Raw genomic sequence first — 18,664 nt, forward strand, 5'->3', positions numbered from 1 at the left:
CTCTGTTCTCCCAAATCAGTAGGAGGATAGAAGCAGAATTACAGCTAGATAAAGTAGATTTCTACCTGTAGGCAACTTCTGGCTCTGTGGAAGGGAAGATTCTCTGAACAATTTGGATATTCTAGAGATGGAGTGTGCTGACTCCTAAGAAGGAATTTCTCCCTTGATTAGTTTTAAAGAAATAAATGGGGCCAGGTGTGGTGGCTTACACCTGTAATCCTAGCACGTTGAGTGGTCAAGGCAGGCAGATTACATTAGGTCAGGAATGGTGGAACCCTGTCTCTACTAAAAATACAAAAAAAAAATTAGCCAGGCATGGTGGCATATGCCTGTAGTCCCAGGTACTCGGGAGGCTGAGGCAGGAGAATCACTTGAACCTGGGAGGTGGAGACTTCAGTGAGCCAAAACTGAGCCACTGCACTCCAGCCTGGGTGACAGAATAAGACTCTGTCTCAAAAAGAAAGAAAAGAAAAAAAGAGATGGAGGTCCATTTGTCAGAAAGTTCTGGAAGGATTCCTGCATTTGACAGAAAGTTGGAGCTTTAAGCCCTTTCAACACTAAGATTCTGTGATTCCCAGATAATTGGCAAGCAGTTCTGGTGTTGTGTTTCTTTCAATCTGTTTACTCTTTTCCTATGTGATCACAGCCCACTTGCAACTAGAAAGCTGAGGGATTTGAAAATTACTCATTATACTTAGGCAAACTCCTCTGGAAAAGTGTTTTAACTTGAGATACTTAGTATTTCATTGGCTTTCAGGGACAAAACTTGTGGAGAGGAAGAGAGAACACACAGAGAGAACAAACACTCAAGTGAGCAGAGCTAGAGCAGCCTCATGACTGCCTGTCATCAATCTTAAAGGGGAGATTGCTGAGGTGCAGGAAGAGGCAGAACATGATGGAGAAGGAAATCTGGACAAATTTCCTGCATCACTGATGTAGATTTTCACATGACTTAGTTTGAGGGGTTAAGAATTGAATAGCAGTTACTGATACTATTCTGCCATATGATATGGAGTACTCTGTTCAACAGTTTACATGCATTATCTCAGTTACCCCTCAGAAATCTAGCATGCAAGTACTGTCACTGCCCCTTTTTCAGTGTCAGATAAGGAGCCTTGGGCTTCGGAGGTAAGGAAACTGGTCTGATGTCCCTACTGATTAGTGTGCAGATCAAGTATAGGTTTGATGCCAAGGTTAAAGTAACCAAGTTTAGGAACCGTATATAGAGAGTATGAGACACACACACACACACACACACACACACACACACACACCCCACACACATATTCCTTACCTATTAGAATATGTAATTTGGGTAATTCTGAATATCAGCCTGCAGAAACTTTCTGTATAGAAATTATACCAAGTTTAGGTGAATTTAAAAAATCAATTAAAACTTAAAAACATTTTGTTCTGTTTATGAAATTCAACCTTAAACCATGAGAAAAACCAAGATCAAATGACTCTTATGGTACTACTGTTAACAATAATTTGCCTTCAGATGTCTTCATAGTTTGGGGTGGGCAGAGAAGAGTGTGACTAATATAAGGCAGAAGTAGAGACTTTCTCTGTACTGCCAGAGACTGCCTGCTAACAGGGACTTCTGAAACCAAAGCATTGTACCATTCATTTGACAATTCATCATTTATTTTCTGGATGTTTCTCTTTTTTTTTTAATTTTACGTAAAATATTGTCGTCTAATTGTCTTTTCACCCCTCTGTAGGCTGGACAATATTCTATAATTTTCAGTCTCCTACAGTTCCTCATATTATTTGACTTTTTTTTTTCCCTTGTTGTGAAAGAGCAATGCTCAGGGTTCTTTTGACAATTTTTTTTGCCATCGGAATTGTCAAAGTATATACTGTTCTTATGCCATCTGTTTAAAAGTTCTTAGCTTTTCCAAATACAGGCAGTATCTAAATTGTAAATGGGCCTTTTCCAAAAGTTATTTTGTACATTGGTTTTTGGAATTCTGTAAAAGTAATATACATATCAGCTATGTTCCCAAATCAAACTACACAAGAGCTATTCAGCCCATCACTTATATGAAGTAAGATGATCCCCTAAACTACCACAAAACCAGATGTTCCTGTATAACATAGTTGCTGTGGGGAAGTACAGATAAGCAGGTTTGTGTGTCCCATACTCCATCCCCAAGACTGCCCACCTTCCCTGCTGTTGTGTGTGCAGGAAGACTCTTACCTTCATTTCCCTAAGTTTCCATTTGTGGTTCTGGATCTAGGCCCTACCATAATAGATTGTGCAGCAAAGGAGAGCTGAGTTCTTGGGTCCCAAATCAATGACAGAGGACTGATGAAATCTGAGGTGACAGAGGCGAGAGTCCCATTATGGGGGCCTCCCTGGGACTTCCAAGTGCTCTGATGAGGAGTGCCTGCAAGATGTCATGTGTTTCTTTTTGTCCCTTTCCTTGCTCCTTTGTTGCTGCTGAAAAGAAGGGAAAAAAGGTTTGACGAAATGCTGAAAAGAATAGACAATATAGAGAGGAATATAAATGAACTAACGAGTTGAAAAATACAACACGAGAACTTAGTGAAATATGCACAAGTTTAAATAGCAGAATGGGTCAAGCAGAAGAAAGGATATCAGAGGTCGAAGACCAACTTAATGAAATAAAACAACAAGACAAGAATAGAGAAAAAAGGATGAAAAGGAATGAGCAAAGTCTCCAAAAAATATGGGACTATGTGAAAAGACCCAATCTACATTTGATTGGTGTACCTGAATGTGATGGAGAGAATGAATCCAAGCTGGAAAATACTTTTCAGGATATTATCCAGGAAAATTTTCCCAATCTAGCAAAGCAGGACACTATTCAACCCCAGATAATACAGAGAACACCACAAAGATATTCCTCAAGAAGAGCAACCCCAAGGCACATAATCATTAGATTCACCAGGATCGAAACGAAGGAGAAAATACTAAGGGCAGCCAGAGAGAAAGGACAGGTTACCCATAAAGCGAAGCCTATTAGACTTACAGCAGATCTCTCAGCGGAAATCCTACAAGCCAGAAGAGCGTGGGGGCCAATATTCAACATACTTAAAGAACAGAACTTTCAGCCTAGAATCTCATATCCTGCCAAACTAAGCTTCACAATTGAAGGAAAAATAAAATCTTTTATGAACAAGCAAGTACTCGGAGATTTTATTACCACCAGGCCTGCTTTACAAGAGCTTCTGAAAGAAGTATTATACATAGAAAGGAACAACCAGTATGAGCTTTTCTAAAAATATACCAAAAAGTAAAGAGCATCAACATAAAGAAGAATTTACATCAACAAATGGACGAAATAGCCAGTTAACATCAAATGGCAGTAACCCTAAATTTAAATCGACTAAATCCCCCAATCAAAAGATACAGCCAAAACCTAACGGTATATCCAAAGATACACAAAGACTCAAAACAAAGGGTTGGAGAAAAATTTACCAACCAAATGGAGAGCAAAAATAAATAAATAAACAAAAAGCAGGAGTTGCAGTTCTCACATTTGATAAATTAGATTTCAAAGCAACAAAGATACAGTGGTAAAAGGATCAATGCAACAATAAGAGATCTCAATACCCAGATACATAAGACCCATAATGAGATTTAGACTCAACAAGACAGAAAATTAATAAGGATATCCAGGACTTCAACTCAGATCCGGAACAAGTGAACTCCATAACTATTTATAGAGTTCTCCATTTTAAATACACAAAATATTGATCAGCCATTATTAATACCCATTTTTAGAATGAAGCAATATTCCTGTTCTCTCTCCCTCTTTTTCTTCCTCTTTCTTCCTCTCCTTCTCTCCTTTTTTTACTTTTCAACATCCTTCCTCACCTCTACTCAATACATTCCTCTGAACACCTGATTCCTTGTGATTCTCCCGTCCCACTGAAACCTCCAAAAAAAAAAAAAAGAAGGGAAGGCAGAAGATCTGCTTTGGCATTTTTTTTTTTTTTTTTTTTTCTGAAGCAGGGTCTCGCTCTGCTACCCAAGGTGGAGTGTAGTTCCGTGATCACATCTCACTGCAACCTCAATCTCCTGGGCTCAAGGAGTTCTCCTGCTTCAGCCTCCTTGTAATTACATTTTTTTTTTTTAAGAAATGGAATCCCACTAGGTTTCCCAGGCTAGTATTGAACTCCTGGGCTCAAGTAATCCTCCCACCTCAGCCTCCCAAGGTGCTAGAATTACAGGCTTACTTTACTGCACATGACCAGGATTCTTACAGTTGTAACAAGATGGAATTGCCTCCTCTTCCCTTTGGCATTGTTATCTATAATAGAGAGGGTGATGAGAATCCTGGGAGGGAGCTTTGACTAAGCCATGCCTTAACAGAGGTAGAAGGAAGGGGTTTGGGTGGGGCATGGTGGCTCATTCCTGTAATCCCAGCCCTTTGAGAGGCCAAGGCAGGCGTATTACAAGGTCAAGAGATCGAGAACATCCTGGCCAGTATGGTAAAACCCTGTCTCTACTAAAAATAAATAAATAAATAAATTAGCTGGGCATGGTGGTGCATGCCTGTAGTCCTAGCTACTTGGGAGGCTGAGGCAGGAGAATCGCTTGAACCTGGGAGGCGGAGGTTGCAGTGAGCCGAGATTGCACCACTGCACTCCTGCCTGGTGACAGAGCAAGACTCTGTCTTAAAAAAAAAAGAAGGAAAAGATTTCTTTCTACAAACCCATGTACTCTCAATTCCCCCCAACTCCACACACGCTGTGATGTGACAGGTAGAAGAAGGATAAATGCATTTCAGCGACTGAATTGGGAATTGGAAATTCTAAACATCTGTATGTTGGTAGCAGCAGGGAGGAATGAAAGAAGAGAGAAAGAGAAAATATCAGCAGAGCAGGGGACTAATATGTCAACAACAGGGCTATTTAAGACACACTTTGCCTGTCAAACAGAAAACCCAAGCTGAGGCCCTCAAATCATAATTACATAAACGTCCTTATATTTTCTAAGAAAAGTGTTTTAAAACTTAAATGAGGAAATCTGGATGTGGAATTTTTTGTGGGTAACTCCACTTTGTGTATGTCAACTGTCTAATCTGTTAAATGTTAGGAGGCCTCGGGAGTACAGGGAAGTGGAGGAGAAGCCAGACTGCCCGAAGCTATGCTCCTCTCTGGAGCTCAGATCTAACGGTCCTCTGTTTTATTTATTTCCCTCTCACTATTTTCCTGTCTGCAAGTTATGTAGATGCATTGGAAACTGGGTCTGCCTCCAGCCCTGAGAAAGCATGGAAGCAATGATTGTAGGGGTCATGTGGGAAGGGAGGGGAGCAGTGTCCAGACAGCCACTCCTCACTCCTAAAATGAGCCTTCCCTGGGCCATCAGAGGTGTAGCCTAAGGAGGAAGAGACAGAAAGAAAAAGGGCTGACCTTGATAGAAATGTCACCTATTATTTCAAAAATCTGTGATCAGTGAGCTCTGTCAACCCTTACTAAAATAAACAAATAGATGACCCCAGATGCGTATTTTATCTTTCATTCCCTTCCACAAGTATAGTTTTAACTATGCATTTGGAGTCAGAAAACTATTATGGAAAAAAAAATGGGTAATAACATCTGGAATAAAAATGTCTTGAATAAAGATTTGACAAATATATCCCTGGACTTCTTTTTTTTTTTTTTTTTTTTTTTCCTGAGATGAAGTCTTGTTTTGCCTCCCATTCTGGAGTGCAGTGGCACGATCTAGGCTCACTGCAACCTCCAACTCCCGGGTTCAAGCAATTCTCTGCCTCAGCCTTTGGAGTAGCTGGGATTACAGGTGCCCACCACCACACCCAGCTAATTTTGTATTTTCAGTAGAGATGGGTTTCACCACGTTGACCAGGCTTGTCTCAATCTCCTGACCTCAGGTGATCCACCCACCTCAGCCTCCCAAAGTGCTTGGATTATAGGCATGAGCCACCACGCACGACCCATCACTATGAGCCACCACGCATGACCCATCACTGGACTCTTAATATAATTTCTTTTAACCCATTCTCTCTGAAGTAAAATCAAATATTTCATTAATAAGAATGAAACAAAAAATGACCCATAAAAAATAAAGACGGATTTTTTTTCAGAGAGAGAGTCTCGCTCTGTCACGAGGCACCAGGCTAGAGTGCAGTGGCATGATCTTGGCTCACTGCAACCTCTGCCTCCCGGGTTCAAGCAATTCTCCTGCCTCAGGCTCCCAAGTTGCTGGGACTACAGGTGCTCACCACCACGCCCAGCTAATTTTTGTATTTTAGTAGAGATGGGGTTTCACCATGTTGGCCATAATGGTCTCGATCTCTTGACCTTGTGATACGCCCGCCTCAGCCTCCCAAAGTGCTGGGATTACAGACATGAGCCACCGTGCCCAGCCGAATTTTTTTTTTTTTTTAATTGTGACAAGATCTCCCTCTGTCGCCCAGGCTGGAGTACAGCGGCACGAAATCGGCTCATTGCAACCTCTGCCTCCTGGATTCAAGCGATTCTTGTGCCTCAGCTGCCCTGGTAGCTGGAATTACAGGCGTGCGCCGCCACTCCTGGCTAAGTTTTGTTGGCGATGCTGGTCTCGAACTCCTGGCCTCATGTGATCTGCCTGCCTCGGCCTCCCAAAGTGCTGGGATTACAGGTGTAAGCCACCTCGCCGGGCTAAAGGTGGCTTATTTAAAGCTAGTAGGGAATTAATTCAGTTCCTAATTGAACCCTAGGTTTTAACAATAAACAATAAACATGTTTTACTGAAACAAGAAAACGTTGTTCAATTTTTCTTCAGAGTACGTTATATTATGAGACAGTTTTTTCACAATGAAACATGACCCACGCCAGAAAGAAAAAAAGTTACCTTCTTTACGGGCTTCCTTTTCCTTGTTTAACTTTGGTGGCATAGAAACAACGAAAGGGAAAAATGCTAAAACATCCAGCTCCAGTGATTTTTTTTTTTTTTAATTATAAGCCAACATTTTTTTGGAGCCTGTGGGAATCGGAGGAGTGTTGAAAGGGCCCCACTGAGCTAGGTCGAGCCGACAGTGAAGCTTCAAAATTGCCAGCAGGCAGAGTCCACTCTGGAGAGGCAAATGAATAGGCTTAAGTGAAGTCCCTTGTCCTGCAAAAACCGAGGCAGGTGTTCGGGGATGGATTTTTTGGATAGGATGGAGACTGGGACGGATGAAGTCTTCTCTGGTTAGAGAGGAAATTTGGTATTAAGAGAGCCTCACTGAATCCCAATAATAACCAAACAACTGGTGTTGTCCAGGGCACCGGCTGGAAAGTGGGAGGCAGGAAGCAGAAAGGCTCAAGCTCCTTTCCCTGAGTCGGTTCAGGAATTTAATTTCAGCAAATGTTGATTGGGGCACGGTGTTAAGCTCAGGGATATCAAGCTGAATAAAACATGGTCTTGTCCTTGAAGAGCTTACAGTTTAGTGAAACGGCTTTAACATTCCTCGTGGGCTTTGATAACTTTTATCCTGGGAGTTGTCAGGGGTGAGCTGCATATAAATCCATTCACACTTTGCTAAAGATTTCAAAACAGAGGAAACAAGATACGGGACGACGAGGGTAGAGGAGAGAAGACCGCAGGGTCCGGTGCCAGACCTGGGAGCCGCCAACGCTGGGCTGGTGCCGCATGCTGGCAAGGGGCAGCCAAGACCATGCCCCGCTCAGGCACCCTCGGGCTCGGCCCCTGCAGCTGGCAGGCAGTGCCGCGCGGGCGGCAGGGTCGGGCAGGGGCCGAGCGGAGGTCCGGAGCAGCCTGCGCGGCCGGCGCCCGCCCCCAGGGGGCAGAGTTCCCGGGCTCTTGCCTGAGCCGCTACCTGGGGCTCAGGCCCCATCACGTCCCGCAGCGGTCCGCACCTTCCCTTTCTCCGTCCTCCCCGCGGGCCGGGGCACAGCTGAGCTCCGGATTGCCCCGCCCTCGGCCGCTGCCTGCTGACCGGAGCCGAGGCGCGGCGGGACACCCGCGGTGGGAGGCGAAGTGGGGAGGTGAAGGCGGTCCGCGCGCGAGGGCGGGAGGAGGCTGGGGGATTCGGGGGACGCGGCAGCCCCGCCCCCGCCCCCTCCTCTCCTCCGCTCCTAGCCTGAGAAGCTGGCGGGCATGGACCAGACCCCGCGGCGCTGGCACCATGACGCTCGCCCGCTTCGCGCTGGCCCTGGTGTTCGGGGCGCTCCCCGAAGTGGTCGGCTTTGAGTCTGTCCTCAATGATTCCCTCCACCACCGCCCCCGCCATTCGCCCCCTCCGGGTCCGCTGTACCCTCATAACCTTCCCACGGAGCAGCGGCCCCGGAGGACGCGCCCGCCGCCGCCTCTCCCGCGCTTCCGGCGCCCCCCGCGGGCGCTCCCTGCCCTGCGCCCGCACGCCCTCCAGGCGGGGCACACTCCCGGGCCGCACCCCCGGGGCTGCCCCGCCGGCGAGCCGTGGGTCAGCGTGACGGACTTCGGCGCCCCGTGTCTGCGGTGGGCGGAGGTGCCACCCTCCTTGGAGCGGTCGTCCCCGGCTGGCTGGGCTCAGCTGCGAGGGCAGCGCCACAACTTTTGTCGAAGCCCCGACGGCGCGGGTAGACCCTGGTGCTTCTACGGAGACGCCCGCGGCAAGGTGGACTGGGGCTACTGCGACTGCAGACACGGTGAGTGGCCTCGGGGCGGCCGCGGCAACTCGGAACGGGCCCGGAGCCAGAGAGGCTTGGGACCGGCGTACTGGTCTCTTGGAGAGAGCGACGGGGTGTGCGGTTGTGGGTTTGCATTGTGGAGTGTGATGGTGGGCTGCAGCTGGGTTACCAGTGAGGTGTCCTGGTGCTGCAAATCTAAGCCAGCCAGGTGTGCTTGTGTGAAGGTTGTCAAGGGTGACAGTTTCCATGCCAGGTGCTGAGCACTGGGTTTCTGGATCTGCTCTGTCCTCTGGCCACTCGTGTGTGTTTTGTGTGTGTGTGTGTGTGTGTGTGTGTGTGCGCGCGCGCGCGCTCACTCGTGTATTGGGTGACAGTGTGCTTTGGGCGTTTGTTCTCTAGATTAGCTTACGTTGAGAGTGTTACCATATTTACATTAAAGAAGCATAGGAGCAGAGAAAGTTCCTAATTACTTGTTCTGGAAAGGGAAATGTTACATCTAACTTGAAAACCAAATAATCTTCCCTCCTTTCTTTAGACTCCGATTTGGAAAAATGTGGTAAAATTTTTGCCTTAATCTCACTGTTGACCTGTATTTTAAAATGTATGGCAAAATTATGTGGTCCAAATCTGCCATATTTACATACTTAAATTTAGTATGGTAAATATCATCAGTGACTGGAAAAAAGGGAAAGGAGACAGGGCTACTATTTTGGAAGTAGCAACTCCATATAGTCATACACAGCTTTCAAGAGCCATTACTTAGCTTTATGTGTTATGTGTGGAAAATCAGGATTAGTAGGTAACATCAGGAGATAAAGGTGGCAAAATGATTTAGGTTTGTGGTAGTAAAAGCATCACAGTCATAAGTTTAATGTAAATGAATAATCCAGCTTTGAACATTGCTTCATTTTAAATTGTTGGGATTTTGTTGAAGTTAGTTTTTTTTTTTTTCCTTTAAAAACTGGGGAAGAAAAACAATATCCTCCAAAGTTTGAATTTCTTTTCAACAAAATATTTTTGGCAGCTTTCCATTCACACTGTGGGGCAAGGGTTTCCTGAATTGAGATCCTGAATCATGTTGTCCTTCGTACTGTTTGGAGGTAACTTGGAAGTTAGCTGTCACAATGCCATGCATTTCCTGGAGAAATTTTATTTATCAGTGCCTTCCATTGCATTAGTGCTTTGAGTTAAGAACAAGTGACAGGAAGGTTAAGATCAATTATCCTTCATCCTCGGGAATGAAGTCATCGCTTTACTTGTATTTCATGAGCAGAATGCCAACGTGGCTATAAAAAATTTGAAGTGATGTCAAACAAAGAGTGCTAGTATTGTCTCGTTATTCACTACAAGAGATTATTTATAGTAAAATCTTACGTTTCACAAGCACTGACTTTTTCATCTGCATATTATTCTTAGTTTTATAAATAGATCGGAGTGGAGAATTATTAGAGAATGAATGTGTAGGTGAGAATATACAACTTCTCTTTAAGTACCTAAGCACAGACCCAAGAAAAGGAATTTAAAGTTAAAAAATGATAGTGATCTATTGCTCTCTTTCTGACATAACACTTCCAGTTTTATATTTCAAACATGGAGAGTAACTTGTCCTTGGATTTCCTGCCACTTGGCCCCCTTTAGTCAAATAGAAATGTAAATCTTTTCAATGCCTTTATGTTCGTTGCTAAGTCTCACCAGACAAAACCCCAAATACTGCATAATAGTTGTTTGTACTTCCTGGAGTAAAGTGATACAACAAAAGAGAAACAAAAGAAACCACTCAAGGTGGGACATAAATGCCCGCTCTACCACCACAAAAAATAGGAAAACAATCAGCTGTATAAGAGTTGAATTACTTTCAAACTCAATCTCATTCTATCGTTTACTCCTCCAGGTCTGCTTGGGCATAATCCATAGATGACTGGCATATTCTGAACCTTATGACTCTCTTGGTCCTACATTTCAATTAGGAGTGTGAATGAAAGTATCATGGAGTGATGTAAAAAATACTGACTTATGCTTTAGAAAACACTGGTGTCTGCTTTGGCTCTGCCAGTAGCTGTGCATTGTTGGGTAAGACTCTTCACTCTTAGCACTTTGGTTTCCTCATGAGAAAAGCAAGTTTTGAGTAAATTAATTTAAAAGAACTTTGCAGCGCTGAGCATGTACGCAAAACACCCTGGCCTGATCATATCAGTTAGGACTTAGGCACATTCCTTCTGTGTTAGATGCTGGACTAAACATTTTATGTGCATTTTCTCATTTCATTCTTTTTTTTTTTTTTGACAGAGTTCCCTCTGTCACCCAGGCCGGAGTGCAGTGGTGCAATCTCAGCTCACTGCAACCTCTGCATCCCTGCTTCAAGCAATTCTCCAGCCTCAGTCTCTTGAGTAGCTGGCATTACAGGTGTCTGCCACCACGCCTGGCTAATTTTTGTATTTTTAGTAGCGATGGGGTTTTACCATGTTGACCAGGCTAGTCTTGAACTCCTGACCTCAGGTGATCCACCCACCTCCACCTTCCAGCTGAAATTACAGGCATGAGCCACTGTGCCCAGCCTCATTTCATTCTTGTAGCAATCTTATGAGAGAGTTCCTGCATTTTACTGATGAAAATACTTGGAGATATATTGTGAGGAGTGCAGGAGAAAATAGGGTTAGATAGGTATATTTGTACATCACAGCTCATTTTGCTGTATTTCTTTAATTATATATGCATGTAGAAATATCTGTGCTGTCTAGTAATCCTCATTTTGTAGTTTATGGACTAGTTTAATAGGAAGAAAGGGAATTATGTTTGGGCCAATGCACATGATTTACAGTCGCTTATGCTTAAATAATATCCAGTATCTTTTTCTTTTCTTTTCTTTTTTTGAGATGGGGTCTCTCTCTGTCATGTGGGCTGCAGTGCAGTGGTGCAATTTTGGTGTACTGCAACCTCTGCTTCCCGGGTTCAAATGATTCTCCTACCTCAGCCTGCCAAGCAGCTGGGATTATAGGCACGTGCCACCATGCCTGGCTGATTTTTTTGTATTTTTAATAGAGATGGGGTTTCTCCATGTTGGCCAGGCTGGTCTCGAACTCCTGACCTCAAGTGATCCGCCCACTTCGGCCTCTCAAAGTGCTGGGATTACAGGTGTGAGCTACCCTGCCTGGCATATTTTTTTCTTTACACAAATCCCAGGGCTAGAAAAAGAGAACAATGTGTAGTAATGTGATCCCTCCTTTGAAAAATAAACTGGAGGCCAGAATCACATATGTAGTTGCATCAAGAAAAATGAGGAAGTTGGTGGTTGGTGTCTCCGTGGTGAAGCGTTGATTGAAGCCAAGTTGAAGGGGCAGGGTGGGGACCTCAGGTGAGCCAGGCTGGGCATGGGTGTTCCAGTGGCTCGGATGTCAGAGAGCAGGAAACATGATACCTGGGCCCTTGTTTTATGAACCTTGCAAATTAATACTAAAGAATCATTTTGGGTATGGGAATAACCTGAATCAGCCCAGGGAGCTAGTTTCATTATGAGCATTTAGAATCTGTTAAAATGCAGATTCCTAGACTGTAGCCGAGGAAGCTCTGAGTAATTCTCAGATCTGGCCCAGGAGTGAAACATGCCATTTCTATTGAGCAGTCAAAGTGATTTGGATGCTGAAAACTCTGTCACAGTCAGGCAGAACACATGGAAGGGCATTAGAACCCACCTAAAAAGCACAGTGGTAGGTGATGATATAGACTAGCTGAGCCCACCATTCTGTGACTCAACTTGTTAGGCTGTAGGTGTAGGGTATACCAATGGTAACTTTTTGTGTGGTTTTAGAAATGGCACCTCTGGTTTTTCCTTTGACCAGTGTAGGATAATAATGAACTAGTTCACTGGAATATGGTTGTTTTATTTTTATTTTTTGAGACAAAGTGCAGTGGTGGGATCTCAGCTCACTGCAACCTCTGCCTCCCGGGATCAAGCAATTCTGTCACCTCAGCCTCTGAAGTAGCTGGGACTACAGCTACTTTTTTTCTGTTTCTTTTGTATTGTTTGTAGAGATGGAGTTTTGCCATGTTGCCTAGGCTGTTGTTGAACTCCTGGGCTCAAGTGATCCTTCGGCCTTGGCTTCCCAGAATACTAGAATTATGGGTGTGAGCTACCATGGCCGGCCAGAATATGGTTATTAATTGAATGTAAGCCAGGTTATTTTCACATTTCTACAGGAAGAATTAACAGGCATCTGATTCCCTCCAGCAATAGTTTGTGACCCAGCAAAGTGCTGAAATCCCAGCACTTTAGGAGGCTGAGGTAGGAGGATCACTTGAGGCCAGGAGATGGAGGCTGCAATGAGCTATAGTCATGATGATATTGCACCCCAGTTTGGGCAACAGAGGGAGATCCTGTCTCTAAAATGAAAACAAAGCAAATACAACAAAACACAATAGCTTGCAATAAACTAGTGTTTCCGGCCTAGGAGGGGTAGTCACTTTTCTAGTCTTTGGCAACTTGCTTGACATTGTGCTGAGAACCTCTGTTTTTACAAGCAACCATAGATGGCTAATGATTGAGAGGTATAACAGATTAAATAAACGAGGAAGCTCTAATCATTGAGATTTCAGAGGAGAAGATAAGTCATAGATCTGACTTTCTGTCATGTCATGTTCATCTGTTCATGTGCACCTACCCACCCCAAATCTCTTGATTTAATTAGAGATAGAGGACATGTGGGCCAAGTATTATTGTTTACAGGCTGTACTCATTGAAGTCCATCTGTTGTTTGTAGTGAATGTTAATTAAAAAGTTAGCTGAAAGCTGTCCCTCACCCATTTTAAGTGCTTCATCTTGGTTCTATGTAGCAGGTGCTGAAAAACATGTACTAGCAATACCAGATTTGATACATTTCCTGGTTGATTTTAAATATTGAGCTCAATATGCTTTTCAGACTAAGGCAGATGTCAAATACTTAGATTTGGGGGCATTATCTGATTCATAACTAGTATGAAGATTTTTTTTTTTAGAGAAGAAAATAAGATATCCAGTTACTATTGCCTTTTATGAGCTATTATCCAGGGATGTATATATACTTATGTGGTCACTGTCTTTTGTGTGTGTGTGTGCACATACACAAGTGTACCTATGTGTTAAGACAGCAGTCCCTAACCCTTTTGGCATCAGGGACCAGTTATGTGGTAGACAGTTTTTCCACGGACCTGGGGGATGGTTTCATCAGACATTAGGAGCCTGCAACTTAGATACCTCACATGCGCAGTTCACAAGAGAGTTCAAGCTCCTAGGAGAATCTGATGCTGCTGCTGATCTGATAAGAGGCAGAGCTCAGGTGGTAATGTCAGCGATGGGGAGCAGCTGTAAATACAGATGAAGCTTCTTCACTTGCTCACTTCATTGGTCACCTCCTCCTGGGCAGCCTAGTTCCTAACCTGTACCGGTCCATAGTCTGGGGGTTGGGGACCCCTGTGATACGATAACCTATGTAAAAGTAATTTGGTTTATAACTGAGAAACTGAAATATTCAGTAATAGGTACTACTCACAAGTACCTGCATTTGATGGATATTATGCAGATACTAAAGTAATAATTGTAAATATTGTATATATATATATTTATAATAGGAAAGTGTTTATGATAATGTTTAGGGAAAAGATGGGTACAAAATTTATATATGATACGCTATGACTGTGAAAATAAAGACACTTTTGGATGATTTGGAAGAAAATATGATAGTTATTAATTTGGGTGTGGATGTGGCTTGGATCGATTTGGATGGTTTTGATAGCAAAGAATAGAAAACTGAAACAATAAGGAGGCTTATTGTTCCGATTATAAGAAGTCCATCTGATGGGCAGGCTCCAACATGTTACACCTCTGTTCCTCTGCAACTTTCTTAGCTACTCTATCCTCTTAAGCGTGGCCTTTATTCGTAGGCTGGTGGTTATTCCAGGCTTCACTTAGAGATAGAACAACCTGCAGAAGAAAGAGAAGGCCCCTCTTCTGGAATCTCCCTTTGAAACAAGGAAATCTTTCTGGAATTTCCCCCACAGATTTCCACATTTCATTGGCCCAGACTGGATCACAAGTTCTTTGCTGACACTCTTTGGAAAGGAATGTACAATTGCCGTAATTATGTAGATTAGTTAGCTTAACCTCTGAATCATTTGGGGATTCACTGGCAAGGAGGAAGCAAGACAGTCGTTGATCAGAAGCAAAAAGGTTTGCTAAGGAGAATAGTTGGGACTTGTCCTTATATCTGGGAAACGTAATGCAATTAAAAAATAACAGTAAGTAAGTAATCTAAAAAGTGCTGTGAAATGCTACATTCATTTGAAGTCATATCTGGATGATAACATTTAGACTCTGGTTTGGTTGACAAAGCATGTTTTCTTGTCTTAATGTGCTATTTGCAGGCAAATATTACAACACATTTATTTCTGAAATGAACAATTCCATAACTGATGAGAATACAGAAGTTAATTCAGTTGTTAAGTAAACATGATTATGTGATTTAATTCTAATTTTGTAGGGTCTTTTTTTCCCCTCTGAATTAAATTGTAAAGAAAGCAGTCTTTTGAAACCTCTCTTCTTAGCTTCATGGTAAATAGGCATTAAATGAACAATTGATTTAGACTGATTCTACATGGTCGGTCTGCTGTCATTAGAAAATAAAGAAATGTTTATTTTTGCCACTTTAGCATCTTCCTTTTCCAGGGTAGTCTCTTCTTCCCTTCCTCCTTCTTAAAAATCAATGCAACAAGATTAATAAAAAATGTATTGTATGTAAAACACTAAAGTAATGGTGTTCACCCCCCTACAAGCCACACATGCACATTTAGCCTGAGTACTTTTTATTAGGATCAGCAGAGGGGATACAAAGTGTAATGCTGATTCTCCTAACAGGGTAAGGATAGATTTTATTTATTCATTAAACATTTACTGTGTTCACACTAGGTGCAGCATTTATAAAGATAAATCAGAAATTCACCTTTATCCTCTGGTTGAGAACAGCCACTCTCTGGTTGAGGTGTCAGAAGAAGAAGAATCATTTTTATTACCTTCCCTGTGGTACATGATCTGGGAGACAAGAAGATTATTGTTTGGTTTCAACTTCATCACTCAGTGCTATGCCATAAAATGGCAATATCTGTACCATTTGTTTATATGTAGATGGTCTAGGGACACACATTTTGTGAAATTTTCTGTTAGGGTTATATGCATATATTGTTAGCCTACTATAACTTAACCATAGACAGAGTCTTCCTTTTTTTGTTTGATATTGTATAATATTTTAAACTAAGGCATAATTTATATGATTTATAAATTTCTAATAAGCACAATGTAAATGGGTAGAATTGTTAATTCAGAGTATGCACTCCCATTTTGAACTATACCAACTGATTTTCTTTCTCATCATTTAAGTTATCTACATAAATAATACATGAAGAATTAATATGAATTATAGATGTGAACTAATGGAAGCAAATATAGCTCAGTTGGATCTTGGTTCAGGGGAATGCCTTGTATGTTAAAAAATGATTTGCTTTCATTTTGACTTGGGATGACTTGAATGAAATCTACTATTTAGTAATGATATAGCAGGTTTAATTTAGGAGCAAATATAATTATAGATGAAAATAGTATAACTTAGTACTGTTGAATAGGGTAAAGAAATAAAATAACATAAAAATTAACCTAGCATCCCCTACCATACTTGAAAAATTCAAGAGTCCCCCAACTCAGTTGTTTTCAGATACTATAATTTTTATATATTTTATATCAAATATAAAGGGATAAGACTTAGTAGTATATTTAACTTAATGTCAAATATGTGTACTAAATTGTTCAACAGGTCATTTTTTTTTCCTATTCTTTTGATTAGGTCATAAGTTGAAATTTCTATGTCACTCACAGATGTAAGTATACTTTTTGTAAAGGATCTGAACACTAGCTGGACATTGCCAGCATGCATTCTTTCTATTCCACTAGAACAACAGAAATGACTAAAGTTAATCATTTTATGCATCCATAAAGTTCAATAAGAGACGAGAAAGGATTTGTGTGAAAAGATGAAGTTGTTTTCTACTCTTTTATCAAACTGATTTTTTAAATGATTAAAAAGTATTTATTACTAACTTTATTCAGAAAACTCTATTGGGGTGGGTCTTTGTTTTTACTGCAGTTTCTTTCTCTTTAAATTAAGGAATGCTACTTATAAGTACATTTTAATGAGGGGTTAACTAAATAAGCAGGCATGCATTCCCCCCGCCCCCCCCAACCCACCCCCACCCCCGGGTCTTGCTTTGTTGCTCAGGCTGGAGTATAATGGCAAGTCATAGCTCACTCTAACCTCAAGTGCCTGGGCTCAAGCGATCCTTGGCCTCAGCCTCCTAAACTGCTGGGATTACAGGCCTGGGCCACCACACCCAGCTAATTTTTAAATTTTTTGTAGAGATGGGGTCTTGCTAGGTTAGCCAGGCTAAATAGGCATATCTTTTCATTTGCTTTATTTTGGAATGGGCTGGGTATATAGAATGAAGATAGCTGACCCATTTGGTTCTTTTTCTCACATTTCTTTTAGGCTTCCTTCATGTGTGGAGTATGGGGAAAGGAAGGTTGTATTGTCTTTGTTTTTTTTTTTTTTTTGATTATCGAGACAGGGTCTTGCTCTGTCGCCTAGACTGGAGTGCAGTAGCATAATTCTAGTTCACTGCAGTCTTTAACTCCTGGGTGCAAGCAATCCTTCCACGTTAGTGTCCTGAGTAGCTGGAACTACACACGTGGGCCACCGAGCCCGGCTAATTTTTAATTTAATTTAATTTTTTTGTAGAGACAGCATCTCACTATGTTGTCTAGGCCAATCTAACCCTGGGGCTCAAGCAGTCCTCCTGCCTTGGCCTCCCAAAGTGCTGGGATTACAGGTGTGAGCCACTGTGCCTTGCCTTAGTCTTAAATCTTAAAGCTCAAAAACCAGTGAGACTTGTGAAGGCAATTTTTATATTTTTATCCAGTCAACTTTTCTCTAGTTTACCTGTATTGATTGAAACTGATAAGATGGTTAAAGAGAACTCTTCTTGAATGACCACCATTTGGGGAATTCCTGTTTTCTAGCAAAGCTGTCCGTCAAGCAAATTTCTGTTACCTGAACCTTTTATGTTTTCTTTCCTTTATAAAACTGGAGACCTATGTACTTAGGAGAAAAATACTTGTAAACTATTTTACTGTAAATGTTTAGCAGTTAAACATTTTTGAGAAGGAATTAAGAAAGTAGAATTCTAAACATTGTTGTACATTGGAACATTTTGCCTTTAAATAGTTACAATACCAGCAGACTGTCAATCTTTTTCTTTTTTGGTAGCAGTTCATTTTAGGAACCCTGGGGCCTTCACTCCATGACATGCCATCACGCATAGTGGTACAATTCCAGACTTTCTTCCATGACTGGTTTGGTCTGCATGTTTATAGTGCTAATATAATTGACCTAAAACCTCTTCTGAAACATTAAATTATTATTCTTAGCACATTTAAAAATAGAAATATGTAGAATAGAATATTTTCTGTGCACGTGGCTCTTGAGAGGCTTTAAGACAGTGCAACCCTAGATCACACACACTACGGTGTGGTCCAGAGACAAGAGCTCTAACTCTAATGTGTATCGAAGAATGCTTGGCTGCCGTAGGAGAATGTAGGCAGAAGGCAAGGGATCAGTTCTTGATAATAAAAAAGTGTGACAATTGAACAATATTTGCCAAACAAAGAATTTGGTCTACAATTTATGTAGATAACTTTAGTGGTAGGTACAGCAATAGAAATTAGTTTACTTGGTTAGATTTGAGCTTTGCAGATTTCTTTGAGCTAAGGTTATTTCCCTTTCTTCATTGTATAATTGTGTACCTCTATATTTGTGCAAATGTATATACACACACATTCATAGTCCTCTCACAAATTTGTATAGCTGTGGGACAAATCAGCTTCTATTGGAGGATCAGCTTTAACTATAGGAGCACCAGAAAGCCACTCCTCTCCTATTCCACGGTGTCCAGAAACTTTAGGCTGCTTTATGCTTCTCTGCCTGGTTGGTTTATTCCATATAAC

The 18,664-nt window shown here is 42.0% G+C and overlaps 1 protein-coding gene across 3 annotated transcripts in view; it reads left to right on the top strand.

The window, feature by feature from the left end:
• The first annotated feature begins 8,084 nt into the window (after positions 1-8,084).
• The window catches only part of PRSS12 (serine protease 12), a 79,492-nt gene continuing 68,912 nt past the window's right edge, over positions 8,085-18,664 (top strand). For all 3 annotated transcript variants that reach the window (XM_035293055.3, XM_002745448.6, XM_078366576.1), the window contains exon 1: positions 8,085-8,607. In XM_035293055.3, the coding sequence (XP_035148946.1) occupies positions 8,106-8,607 (502 nt within the window). In that variant the 5' untranslated portion in view covers positions 8,085-8,105. The remainder of the gene's footprint in view (positions 8,608-18,664) is intronic.

The sequence above is a fragment of the Callithrix jacchus genome, chromosome 3 (assembly GCF_049354715.1).
Source record: "Callithrix jacchus isolate 240 chromosome 3, calJac240_pri, whole genome shotgun sequence".
Classification (NCBI taxonomy): Eukaryota; Metazoa; Chordata; class Mammalia; order Primates; family Cebidae; genus Callithrix; species Callithrix jacchus.